At 37.8% G+C, this 14,119-nt stretch overlaps 1 protein-coding gene across 3 annotated transcripts; it reads right to left on the bottom strand.

Annotated features, from left to right (window-relative positions):
- Positions 1–4,058: 4,058 nt before the first annotated feature.
- ZNF770 (zinc finger protein 770) lies at positions 4,059–13,063 on the bottom strand. 3 transcript variants are annotated; one of them, XM_068398993.1, is made up of 3 exons: positions 13,034–13,063; positions 12,492–12,573; positions 4,059–8,134 (listed from the first exon to the last, which is right to left on the bottom strand). In XM_068398993.1, exon 3 carries the CDS (start codon positions 7,990–7,992, stop codon positions 5,803–5,805), a length of 2,190 nt encoding a protein of 729 aa, XP_068255094.1. In that variant the 5' UTR covers positions 7,993–8,134; positions 12,492–12,573; positions 13,034–13,063; the 3' UTR covers positions 4,059–5,802. The 3 variants fall into 3 exon arrangements, with proteins under 3 accessions (XP_068255094.1, XP_068255095.1, XP_068255096.1); XM_068398994.1 differs by lacking the exon at positions 13,034–13,063 and having other exon boundaries at positions 12,492–12,815; XM_068398995.1 differs by lacking the exons at positions 12,492–12,573; positions 13,034–13,063 and adding an exon at positions 12,634–12,815.
- Positions 13,064–14,119: the final 1,056 nt, after the last annotated feature.

The raw sequence follows: 14,119 nt of genomic DNA, 5'->3' as shown, positions 1-14,119 counted from the left end.
TATTTAGAATTTTAAAGTGTAAAGAAGCCGTCAGTAGCATTCTGATTTGTGTATAAATATTTATTTAGCACACGTTCTGGCCAATGTACTGCCCTTGATTTTTGTGCAAAACTCACAGCAACTTCAATGGAAATTCTGAGCTCATGACTAGAGAAAAATATGGTTAATTCAGCAACCCAGCTGCTTTTATATCCCAGAATAGCGAGCAGTGCCTCTGGTGAAGGAGGTGGGGAAATATGGGAGTTTATGTCATTCTTAGCTTGCTGTTGCTGGGCACACATTTGGGTAACCAGAGTCTCCTCAAGTTAGAGCAGACTCTGGGCTATTCTAATTCTCTTCAGAGACTTTTAGCTAGGTTCATACCAACTGGAGCAGAACAGTGGTATGAACATAATAGACCAACAGCCAGTAAAACTCTAGAAATATTTGCTAGAAATCCTGTCAGAGACTGTTATGTGATAAAATTTCTATGAGGCAAAAAAATTAATAATCTGTTTGATGGAGGAACATGAGGCCTTCATCACTGAAATGAGATTCTAAAGCAAATAATTTCCTTTCTGCTAGTGCTAGCATGAGAAATGTTACGGAAAGTTGAGTCTATTTGCAGAATCATTGTAAAAGTAGGTTCTTGATCACATATCCTTTCTCACGATATAGGAAAAAAATACAGATTGCAGACAAAGCTGAAGCATATGTAATATGCAGCATAAAACTTAATAAAGAGAGAACAATTCTAAGATGCTGAGCTAGCTCCAGTCTCCTAAAGCTTTCATCCTTGCCATTCTCCATATTTTCTAGGCTTTTGGTAGATATTTCCATTAGCATGTCAGGATTTTAAGAGGATAAAATGGCAATAAAACAGAATACCTAATGAAAACAGAAAATTCACACTGGTGTAATACCGAAAAGTAATTTACTAACTTTTAATAATTTCTTTTACTGAAAAAAAAAAAACACCTTTCTACTGTGATATAAACTAAAATATTACACAACAAATCATTTTAGCTTATTGGCAAATGGACATTTTTCCTCTGCTAATTGCATTAGCATCAGACATGCTACTGGATGCCTGAGGGAATTCTTATGAAGCTATTCTCACTATCCAAGTACCTGCTATTGTTAAGACCCAGAGTATAAAATACAAGATAAAGTGCAGTACAGCAAACAACGTTGCCAAGGTTGCTCTCAATGTCATGAAAAAACCATAACATATTTCGATCTCAAAAATTATCCTCAAATTGACTTGAGATGCTTCAGGTGTCTAGATGGCTTAGCAGATTTCTACTCAGTTTAGTAGGGCTGTGTTGTCACTAACAGGAATCTCTCTGCTCAGCTGTATTTTCAGGATCCTCTTAGAATCAAAATAAAGTAGAAATTGAAGAAATCATCTGAGTTTCTGTAGCTCAGCAAGCTACTTCTGCAAACACATACTAAGCATTAAAATTTATACTCTCTAAAAAATGCACAAATAAAATAATGCAAATTTGCATACCAGGAACATAGTGTTTTCCTTGATGTCAATAGAAATTGAGTGCAGGGCATTAGCATTACAAATGGGAGACAGCACGTGTAGTTGGTTTCTTTAGCTTAGGAATAGACTTTTACTTTTTTATATAGCAGTGGCCACATAATTCTCTGTATTCCCCTCCTTCACTATGTCAGCAAGGCACATTCTAGTGAAGCAGCCACAGGCAAAGCTGCATAGCCACCATTTCCATATGCTCTTACTACCCTACATACCCAGACCACTTTCAGTGGAGAATGACAGACCACAGTCTACATCATAGCTGGTCAGCTTCTCACATCCTCATGCACTCACATCCTCAGGCACCATTTTGCATGCCATGGCAGCACACGTGCAACAACCAGCTCCGTGACTCTCCGTGAGTCACATATGGAGTTTCACAGATCCATACAAATTGGGATCAGGTAGACTGGAAGAATTCCAGTGAAGAAGAAAAATTTCAGCCACATATCCAAACTATGTCAGGTGTATAGCAGAACCAAGTCACACATTAGCATATCCAGGAAGCAAACAGGAACTGGAATGGCAGAGTACAGAAGTAAAAGAGTATTCAAAGACTTGTGATAACTCAAGGCAGACATAATGACACTTTCATGTTAGAATGGCAGTTTCTGAACAAGAAAATGATCAGTTCTACTTGTGAGTGATTTTGTTGGCATAAAGCTGGTTTCTCCTTCACTTGCATGGACTTTGCTGTTTAAAAGCTGCTTTACAGAACTAGTCATTATATGAAGAAGTACAATTAATTTGCTCAACCTGGAGAAAATAAGATATATGAGAGCATGGAAAAGTCGCTTCTGTAATTTCAATTTTCCTTATGATAACTGCCTCTCAGACACATCTCATCCATAGCTATCAGACCATAAAATTAGGCTATTAAGTTAAAACTTGCACTTTAAAAATCCACAAAACCTCGTGCTAGGAATATGAACCATGACCTCTTTAGTTATTTAGGAGATCTAGGCATTTTCAACATTATTACAAGGGGCCATTATAAGGACCAAATCCATAGTCTTTATTGATTTAAGAGTCATCCAACTGTACTTATCTAGGTGTTCCTTGAGTGAGCTATTGTTGCGAGATTATGACTTTCAGAGTTTTACATTTATACTAGAAGGCAGACAGGAAAAATAAACATTAGATTCAGCATCTCAATTTGGAGACTAAGGTCTCATTAACTTCAATTATGTTTCTTTTGTGTCTATCTCCCATTTGCCTCACTAACTTTTCTTGTTGGCTCTGAGTATAATAGTGATAGCAGATCACAGACAAGTGAGAAACCAAACACTCAGTGAGAAGCAGCTACAACAGTGATGAAACAGTTTTTCCATGGTTTATGATGGCTTTTTTTTTTTCTTTTCGAATTTTTCCCTGGACATATATAGTAATACTTACATATATATATATTTTGCAAGTTTTAAGTTTCTTCAAACATCACAAGGATAGCACAGCAACCAAAATCATATACATTTTAAAGTTATCCATAGCTACATTTCCTAGATAGAAAATTGATGATGTGATCCGTTAGTACTGCAGTTCCAGTGAATTTAGTATTGCATACTTTCTTTGTCTTTTAAAAAGTCCCTCTTACCTTTTTTCTGCTTGTTTTAAAATATTTTACCCTTCTTATATTCCACATAGAACTACCTCAAAGCTGAATCCACACACTTTGAGAAGTTCTCCTTGGGGGGAGCTCAATATTAACACAGGAGGACCCACTATTTTCCTTTTTACACTATGCTTTGGTTAGCATATAGTCTTAAAAAAATCCACTACTTCAGTACTATGAGATTACTATTAGCCATCAGCTCATTCTAACAAAACCACAGGCAATATTTCTGCCACCAAAGATACTTCAAAGACTGACGGCTTGAACTTGCCTTGAAGCATTATGGAAAATTACTAACATACTAATGAACACCACAAAGTGTTATTGTTAACACTGGGAAAACCATTCTAGCTCAAATTCTCAAAGGTACTTGGAGAATTTTACTCTTAACTTCAAAAGAGACAAGATTTCAACCTTTGATTTTTTTTCTCCCAACTCTTAGAAACTGCTTTACCCCTTTCTAGCTAGCTTATGCTATAATCCCTATAAAATCGTGAATTTATACCGACACAAAACTTTTCATAAAGCGGTAGAGAGACAGAAAAACAATGTGGCCCTTACTACCCTTCTAAAATCCCACGGAGCCCTAAGATTACATTAGTTTCTAAATTAATCAGACAGTAACACTTCCCACATATGTCTATTCATCCCTGAAAAGCAGATTTCTGTATCACCTTCCCCTCTCTTTACTCAAATTGGTATTTCCAAAACATACCATGTTTAGTGTTCTCTAAACAGTACTCTCAAACATAGGATTTTTTAAAATGACTGTGACTCCTTAAGAAAGATCTTATTATATTTAAACATATTTCTATTTTATTTCTGTAACAAAAAATATCTGAAACAAAACATATTGTTCTAACATGCAAAGTTAGTCATTTGATATGTAGTCTTAAACTTTTCTGCATATTGAATGTTACGTAGTTTCAAAACTCTGGTTTGCACATAAAGTATACAATAAAAGTGCAATATAAATAAAATATTTTATTACAAGTATTTTAAAAGAGCTCTACAATACACTTTCAAAACATTTTATACAGTATTCTGTCTTTCAATATGAAACAATTCACATAGGGAGAAAAAATCTCAACATATAACTATAGCCATTATTAACATACTGAGTTTGTCTGTCATACAAAAAATCATAGTAACTACAGACTGTTTCTGAGTATCTTTCCTGGTTTTATTCTCTCTGAAAATGGGAAAGAATAACATGTATGAAAATAAAATAAAAACTCCCTTTACCCTTCACTTCATTTATACCAAATACTACAAAGCTCATGCCACAGCAAAGCCTAGATAAATTACTTCAAAAATTAAAAAAAAAAATCAAAACCATTTTACTTAAATAAATATTGATCTATTTAAATAGTGAAAAGAATGCCATGTATTTTACAGATATGTTAATTTAGAAATAGGATTAAAAACTTCAGGTTTCAACTATTCAGAAGTTGCATAACAAAGGAAAATATCCTAAAAGGTAGTTTTTTCAGAGGAAAAAAAAAAAGAAATAAACTTCATTCTTGTTCATAATGAATAAAGCTCCACTGCACTTACACTTTTTGCCAGCCCCACAGGCACAATGGGCAAAGCTCTCTACTTACCAGAAAGTATAACTACAGATTCTATTAATACAAAATTGGAATTACTTAATTTGAACTAAAAGTCATTTTCAGTCTCTTATATTTAATGTAACGAGAACATGATTTCCTGACAAAACTGCTCATCTGAGTTATTATCACATCTTGGAGAACGCTGCTTTTACTGGTGCAATACGTACGCCAGAAGCAAAGGAGACTGGAACAGATAGTAAGCCCATTTGTAATGTTAATGATAATTTCTTGTCCTCTTTTCTTGCAGAAAAATAGTTCAGTATTGCATGAATTGGTCAAAAAAGCGAGAAAAAGCAAGGGATATACAAAGAAATGGAGATAATGAAGTGGTGAAATGGATTAATTGATTAAAAACCCTGCTATTTTAGCACTGTCTACTTATATTTTATCATAAAAAGGCAAAAGATCTAATTCCTCATCTGTAGACCTCTGAGCACATTACAAAGACATTAATTTTTTTCTGTTAACTGTTGTATAATGCCACATCAACATTTTTTCTCATTAAACTTTTTCTCCTTTTTTCTACTTTCTTCTTTTTTGCACTTTTATCCAAAAATAATTGTGTTTATTTTTAAAAAGTATGAAATAAATACAGCAAGTGTCCTTTGTTTGCAACATATAGGGACCCAGAAGAAAGTAAAAGGACCATTTTTTCTATATTCTGGAAATTACCTTTTTATCTTTACTTTTCTGATAGTTACCATTGGACAGCATAGTGTCATAAAATACTATATGGGAAAAGGTGTAACTTTTAAAATATCTTATTCGTGGAGCACTGCAAATTGCTACAACACTACTAATACAGTAAGAATGTGTATTTATAAGTTAATTTAGGAAAAGAAATGCAAAGTGGCTTTTTTTGTTGCATGTTTCTTTGTTTTAAACATCTTCTCACATTCATCACAAATTACATCAAGTAGACAGTTCTGAAGACAGTATATTAACTCTTCACCAGGTCATCTCCATAATAGAAAGAGATAATTCCCTTCAGTCAATTATTTGGTCTAACATAAGCCTTTCAATAATTATGCAACCAAAAATTTTAATATATAATTTCATAGGGCATTATCCAGTTTTGATAAAAACAACATATTCTCCGTCTGTTGCTCAGTGGAACTCAGCTTTAAGCTCTCTTTAAAGTGAGTCAGGTGATGTCTTTTCAAATGTGGTGCCTGTCTGAAATTTTTACCACAAATTAAACATTCAAACGGCTTCTGTCCAGCATGCATTAGGTAATGTCTTTCAAGCTTAGAAGGTGATTTAAAAGTTTTAAAGCAGATACTGCATTGATACAATTTGTTAACAATTTCACCTTTTTCAGTACCTTTAGAAAAATCATGCCAATAGCCGTAACAGCTTTGCTCTCTTTCCAACACTTTACTACACAAATACTGTGTGTTTCTACTGCTGGTGTCAAGAATAAAGTCCTCTGACTCAATTTCAACTTTGATTTCAGCTGCTTGGTTTGACTGAATCAGCTCAAATTCTTGAAAGCCAGAGGCCTGTGAAGGTGTTTGAGAATCACCTGAATAACCCACAGGCTGAGAAGACTTAAATTCAATGTGATCTCCCTGATGACTGAAAAGGTTGTTCAGGTTTTCAAATTCTATCTGGCAAACAGGGCTTTTATAGGGTCTCTTTTCAGTATGGGTGAGCTGATGTCTTTTTAAGTGAGCTGACTGTCTAAATGTCTTCCCACAAACATTACAGCCAAAGGGCTTCTGTCCCGTGTGTATAAGATAGTGTCTTTGAAGTTTGGATGAAGACGGAAAGACTTTTTCACATCTGTCACATTTACACACTTTGTGTCTGTTACGTATATTTTTAGCAGAAGCTGAAAAAGCACAGTGAAGTACTTCTGGATTATCAAAGAAACCATCATCTGATGAACCATAAAAAGCATCATATTTATTATGCAGTGAATCATGGACATTTAACATGCTTTCACCAGTAAGCATACCTTTTAAATTAATTCCAAAGTCGTGAGGTTGTGGGTGCTCTTGCCAAGGTAATGGCACAGCAAACGTTCTTTTCATCCAATTACTAAGTGCCTTGTGCACGTCAAGCTTGCTATGGCAATCCTTGAAAGGTTTAGTGGAAGCATGCTGATTAGAACACTGATCTCTAGCTGCAACCAGGTCAGGACTTTTAAAGTGACCTGATTTTATTTTTTTTCTGTCAGTCAGAGAAAAATCAGTTGCCTTTCCTCCAGTATGCTTCAGCTTCATCAGGATCTTGTTTTTCATGCCGACTGCATAGCTGCGTGCCGTTGTACCATTATTCGAACTTTTGCCATCTCTCAGATAAGAACATTTGTGCAAATTTAGAACCTGCTCTGTTTCAAAACACTGCTCACATGCCGGGCACTGAAAGGGTACAATATAAATCGAGTGAACATCATGTGGGTCATTTTCCTGTGACTTGTGTGTGTCAGCATTCTCAAAACTATCCCTCTTTCCTTCCAACAGGTTCTGTGGTCTGGGATATTTAAGAGTCGTTGCTTTGTATAAAATATTGGGGAAAGTCTTATTTCTGGCATGGAGCTGTTTGTGCTTCATGAGTTTGCTCTGTATTTTAAACCCCTTCTGACAAAAGCAGCACTGAAAAGGCCTTTCTTCTGTGTGTGTGAGCTGATGGATTTTCAAGTGTGTCGACTGTCTGAAAGATTTACCACATGAAGAACACTTAAAAGGTTTCTGGCCAGTGTGAATAAGGAAGTGTCTTTCTAGCTTAGATCTTGATGGAAATGTCTTGTTACACGATCCACAAGTGTGAGTTTTCTTTCTCCTTCTGGCACCATGTAGACGATCTGCCTTCAGGCACTGATGCAGCATCCACCTCTCTTCAGTTGTAAAAGATTTCCAGCACATAGAACACTGAAATATGCCATAAGTGACCCTGTCTTGCTCAAAATTCACAGAGATTTCTGCTTGCTTGGTATCGTTCTGATAATTTTCATTATGAAGCTGCTGATGCTTTAAGAAAGTGATTAAGTTTTTGAAGTTTCTATGACAAACAATACACTTAAAAGGCAGATTATGTGTTAACTGATGCCTCTCCAGGTGGACTAGCTGCCTAAAGGTTTTATGGCATACAGGACATTCAAATGGCTTTTGACCAGTATGTATCAGATAATGCCTAGCTAATTTTGATGGAGTTTCAAACTGTTTATAGCAAATGTCACAAATATATGGCTTTTTCTTGGGCATCCCATCAGCTGTTACACACTGCTGAACTTTTAACATTTTTAAAAAGCAATTACACCTCGCTTACTGTTAGTTTCTTCAGATATGTATTTCAAGTGAAATCATCAATTGCACACTAAGATGGAAGGCTGTAGAAGCAGCAAATTTTCTTAGGAGAGATATTCTTAAATCCCACAGGTCCCTAAAATAAGAAAGAGAGTATTATTTTAGCCTATATTAATACATAATTGCCTAAGTTTGTCTTGTTTTCTACACAAGAGACCAAAAGCATCTAGATTAGAATACTTCTCATATAACTTAGCTTAAAATGCTTTCCTCATAACAGAGTAATCACTCGTTATGTTACAGGACACGGAAAAACTACTTTCCATAAGAAACAAACAAGTTTAAGTCATCTGTGCTGTAACACAGATATTGTTTAGTCCTACATGTTACTTCCAAATAATATACAGTTAATCCACATAATGATATTTAGGTTATATACAAATAAACATTCTTTAAAAAAAATCCACAAAAACTTGCTGTAAGAAATTTCTCCCCTACAGCAGTAATTCTAATTCCCAGATATACTTATGAAGATGAGAGAAAGAGAGAAGAACTAGGCATTCTTGGGCTTCAGAAATAAAAATTAAATCAATGCAGTTAGTGAGAAGTAAAAATTAACAATATATTTAAACTAAGTACAAAGTTACTATTCACATTTCTGCATCTTACCAACTGTATCCAGAGAAAGTAGTGTTATCATTTTTGCTTTATCTCAAAATGGCAAGCACCAGAACCAGTCAGCAAGAGCACTAACCATAAACTATGATCAGAATGAGGACAACCCCCAAAACAAGGATGAACACAGGCTATGTTCGCTATCTCACCATAGAGGTAGAATATCAGAGTTGTGATACCTAATCATGCGGATACTCTGAAGTCATCATGAATATAGAGGTTATGACCATAATTCATCATAGTGAATATTTTAGTCTAAACCAAAATCATGAAATAGTCAGTTTTAATTTTCCTTGAATTTTCAACAGACAAAACACACTTGGGTAAACTACTGCGTGTCTCAGCTAAGGCATAATGACTTGCAAACAAGAAACAATAACTTTGCAAGTATCTGACCGCATGAAAAGTTATTAAAATATTGATAGGAACATCTAGAAAGGACCTCAAGCAACCATTTAGTCCAAGCCTTGCACTCTGAAGCCAACTCATGTCTAGACAGCCTCCAAAGTGGTCTTAACAACTTCCGCTGAAGGAGGTTCCTTAACCTCAGCAGGGCCCCTGCTCCAATGCGTCACCCTCTCATGAAGCTTTTCCTTGCCCTCAGCTGAGCCTTTCTTTACTAAAGTTATTTTCATTGTCCTTTCTCCTGTGAACCTGGAAAATAACTAAAAAGTGTTCTCTGTCACAACTTTATGATTCAGTCTCCTTTCTCTCTTTTTTTTTTTTTTTTTTAACTAGGAAAATTCTGGGTTTTCTAAGTATTGCTTTTAGGTCCACTTAAAAAAAAAAAATAAGAAAAAAAAAAAGATAACTGATTGGTCTTTTTAATCCTCTCTTGACTAATTTCAATTGGTCACATCCTTCCTAAATTGCAACATCTAAGACAGAATAAGTATTCCAGTCCACAAAAGTAGTAAGAACAACAGAATAAAAATACCCCTATGGTATTACCTATATCCCCTTATAAAAGAGAAAAGGGACAGAGGGAGCAAACTTAAAAGCAACAGCGTAATAGTTAGGACTTGTAATAATAATTTCAAGATACACAATACCTTTCTACTAACTATAATTTGTGGTATATAATTTGTGGTACTATAACTCATAAGTTGTATATTCTTTCGACATAACAGCAGAATAAAAATTAATTTATTCAGTGTCTCTAAAAGCCCTCTCTTCACAAAGAGTTAATGTCCCTAGTTTTTATAAATTCAGAAATATCTGAAAAGTCCATTCAAAGTCATTGCAAAGAATAAAAGCCTACTGCAATAGAAAGCAAGTTACAATGAGATTCAAGACATATGCACAAAGGAATGAAAATACCTGTTGAATCAAGATTTTTCTTTAGCTTAATGGAAAGAAACCTGGTCATCTGGTAGGATTTTTCCACCTCTAAGATATATTCCTATATAATTGTGGGCCTTATTAAATAATGTTTGGATGTACACCTTAGATGCAGTTGTCACTAAACTGAGGAGTTACCTAATCTCACTGAAATCATTCAGGATAGGACTTATCAACGCTACGAAGCAGTTGAGAAAGTCAACTTTTCCTTTTCTATTCTCTCCTCCTGTAGAATTCTAACAGCTACTCAGTTTCAGTCTTCTTTTGAAGATGCAAGAAAACACAACACTCTTAGGAGACCCCCTTTTCCTCCCAGTTGTTGTCACATCATGTGAAGGCAAGGAGTTTAGAGAGAGTAAGTGTGTGACACCAAATGCTTTCTAGTTTGTGCTACTGTGAAGCTAGAGACAGGCAGGCTGAGAAAACGAGAAAAGCTTCTCTGCTATGCTGGAAGTTTCTGTACAGCTCAAGGCAGCCTCCATTAGCAGGGAAGGAAAGCCTCCTGAGAAAGAACTATAAAGATTGATGAATTTTAGTTAACATACTGTCATACAGATCTAATTTACACATCAGGAAAGTGCTCAAACAGTATAGTGACATGCAAAGAAAAAAGTCCAAAGTATGAGACAGCTGTGGCATATTACACAAGGGATTTTGTATTTAGGTTATAAATTTTTAAGAATTCTATGTGGTGAATGTGGAAAGTGATCTGTAGTACAAGGTGTCAAAAGCAGAGTAGAGCTTCTTGCTGTTGTCTTCCTGCCCTGTGAAAGACTAAAGGCTCAGTAAGGTAAACTTAGGAGATGCAGGGGAAGGAGAAAAGCACTAAGATGGGCATTACTGTGTGGCCCAAATATACTTTCAAATCCTATTTACTAAGGACAGACTTCACATCTATTTCAGGGTGCTCTGTGCCTTGCAAATCTAAGGAATAAACAGGCTGCTGCTAAAGATCAAACAGCAAAAGACAAGCTTGGAATATTGTCTCCTGCCAGCCTTGGAAGTACACAGGCTTGTCCTAATTAGAGTCAGAAAATGTACTTCCCTACGTGATAAGGATTTAGTTTGTGGCATGGGTCCAATTTAATATTAAATTGACACTACTTTTCATCTTGGCTGCAAGGTCATGCAGAAAAATAGAGTCAAGAAGTAATATAGGCCGTTGAAGGTCCACTGAGGACCCTCCTAAGTCTAGTATTATTTAGTGATTAAGTAAAGATTAGGTTTATTAATATTACAGATGGCAGCAAACTGCAACAAAATGAAAACATGATGGAAGAAAATTCTGAATTCAAATCCAGTCTTACTAATCAGAGAAAGTTTTTTTAAAAAAAAATCAAACATAAAACAAAAAAAAAGGAAAGGGAACTTTAATAAGAAGAAATGCAAGGTTTTCTATTTACACAGGAATAATCACCTGGAAGGGGAACAATTTACTAGGTTACAGTTGTACAGAAAAGTCCTGCAGTTTAAGTTGGAACAGAAGCTGAATATGCCAACAGCAAGCATGCCATCCATGCCAGGATGTGTAAACAGAAGTAAAGCTTTCCTAGCACATAAATCTTCCATACTACTCACTAGTGTTTAGAATTCAGCTGCAGTACTCTATCCAGTTTTGAATACTGCCCTTCAAACTGAGTCAAGTATATGAACTACTTGGTATGAGCCCAGAGAAGAGGATCAAGAATGACCAGAGCTTAAATGCATAATATACAGGAAAAGATTAAAGTAATTGGAAATGTTTAAGTTAAAATAGAAGAGACACAATTAAAAAGAACAAAAAACACCCCAAAACAAAACCTAAGAGCCAGCTTTAAAGAAAACAGAAATAAGCTGTTTCTCAAGACATTTACAGTTGTGACTAGAAATGGACTCAAATTATATCAGAGAGAATTCAAGTGCATTATTGTTCTTACAGTTGCAAAGTTTTTCTTAATGGCCATACAAATAAGTTGTGCGGGGAGAACGCCCTGCCTGCAACACCAGAGGTCTTCAAAAAATGTTATACAAACACCTCTCAAATTCCCATACCCATATAGTTGACCCTATACAAGATGAATGTTCTGGCTTATTTTCCTATGACTCATTAATATAATTCAAAACAAACCACTTAAGAATGGAAAATTCAACATATTTCCATATTTGCCACTGAAAGATTCTTTTGCATTGTTATTAGTATATCCTCAGACCCTTGAGATAAGCTGATGCTTATAGCTTTCCAGACACAATCACCAGAAAATTAATTACAATAATAAATGTGTGAAGAACATAAGATAACTCTTGTAACTACAAAACAGACAAGTAAAAATCTAGCTGCTGATTCATGAAACACGTAGCATGCAAGAGACAGGAATCCGAGCGCTGAGCCAAACACACTGCACGCTGGATTTCCTCATGAGCTTTCCCTAGGGAAAAGATCAGACTGCTGCGATAAGGGAACAAATCCCACCAGAAACGTAACCTTCACCTGGACTTACATAGAAATCAACACCGCGCATTACGACTCCTCAAAGCTGACAGCTCTCATTCTCCCCTGCTATGTATTTTTCAAAACATTTTCTGAAGCAAAACAAAACGAAAGATGTATGACGGTGAAGCTGGGGTGGTTTAAGAACAAACCTAAATTCTGCTGAAGGGGCTGCAGACCCCCGGGACTGACACGACCATCACCACGCACACTCCCCCGTTCCCAGCAGCACACGCTTAAATCCAGTTTAAAACTTAAAAGCAATCAGTGAGGCGGCTCTTACGGACAGCAGACCGCGAGCAGGCACACAACCGCGGCCGCCTTTCCCGGAGAGGAAAGCGGGCTCCCTGCTAGGGCCGCGCCGGGCCCCGCCGCGGCGCTCCCAGCGCGCAGAGCCGCCGCCGCCCGCCGGCGAGGGGCACGGTACGGCACCGGCACCCCTCGATGCCCAGGGCCTCTGCCCCGACACGCTGCACTGGCGGCCGAGGGGAAGGGCGGCAAGGGGAGACCGGGAGCGAAGAAGGGAACGACCTAGCAAAGCAGCTACCACACCTCCACCCTCCTCATCCCTCCCGGGGTTGCTGCCGCCTAAACGCTTCCCCCCGGATGGCGCCGAAACGCCGGGACGCGGGGAAACCCGGGCCGGAGCTTTCTGTTCCCCCGCGCAATCCGGCCCCGCCTCCCGCCGCTCTGAGGCGACGGGCCGGGCTGCGGTCAGGTCGGGGCTAGGTAGGTGCCTCCCGGCGTTATTTCTTTCCAGGCAGAAAATGCCCCATGTCTCTGCTGCTATTCCCTACAACTAGGTCACATTTTCTACTTCAGCATCCTAAAAGCAACTAACCGGTTCCCGGTGGTCACGGGGTCGCAACTACAGCATGCTGGCACAGCTACCCTGTTGTGTGACAAATGCACCATGACCCCAAACCCAGCGGCCTAGAAGGCTGGGAAGTGGTGCCTGGAAGGCAAGGGGGAGAGAGACATTTCTCTAGGAAGTGTAAAAACACTTTAAATAGCGCACACACACAAAAGTAACTGTTTTGCGGAGTTCTGCCTCCTCTCCAGGAGAGAGGGATCGCCCGACTGCAGGAGCTCACAGGCTGAAGGACAGATGGGGGTCACTGCAATAGTCAGAGCCCCCTCAGTGAGCGCAGCTTGGCTGAGGTTACCTCAGAGGAATGCCAGGCAAAGGGCTGAAAACATCTAGAAAAAGACAGAAACTGTTTACCGTCCTGCATCCAGCTCTGGGGTCCCCAACGTAAGAAGGACATGGACCTGTTAGAGCGGGTCCAGAGGGCCACAAAAATGATCAGAGGGATGGAACACCTCTCCTAACAGGAAAAGCTGAGAGAGTTGGGGTTGTTGAGCCTGGAGAAGGCTCCAGGGAGACCTTATTGTGGCCTTTCAATACTTGAAGGGGGCTTATAAGAAAGACAGAGACTTTTTACCAAGGCCCATAGTGACAGGACAAGGGGCAACAGTTTTAAACTGAAAGAGGGTAGATTCAGATTAGATGTAAGGAAGAAATATTTTACAATGGGGGTGGTGAGACACTGGAACAGGGTGCCCAGAGAAGTTGTGGATGCACCATCATTGGAATTCTTCAAGGGTAAGTTGGATGGGGCTTTGAGCAACCTGGTC

The sequence above is a fragment of the Nyctibius grandis genome, chromosome 4 (genome assembly GCF_013368605.1).
Source record: "Nyctibius grandis isolate bNycGra1 chromosome 4, bNycGra1.pri, whole genome shotgun sequence".
NCBI lineage: Eukaryota > Metazoa > Chordata > Aves > Nyctibiiformes > Nyctibiidae > Nyctibius > Nyctibius grandis.
The sequence above is the reverse complement of the archived record's forward strand: the minus strand, read 5'-3'. Positions and strand labels throughout refer to the sequence as shown.

Coding starts and splice junctions, on each gene's coding strand:
- ZNF770 (XM_068398993.1), bottom strand. CDS start 7,992: ATGTTAAAAGTTCAGCAGTGTGTAACAGCTGATGGGATGCCCAAGAAA.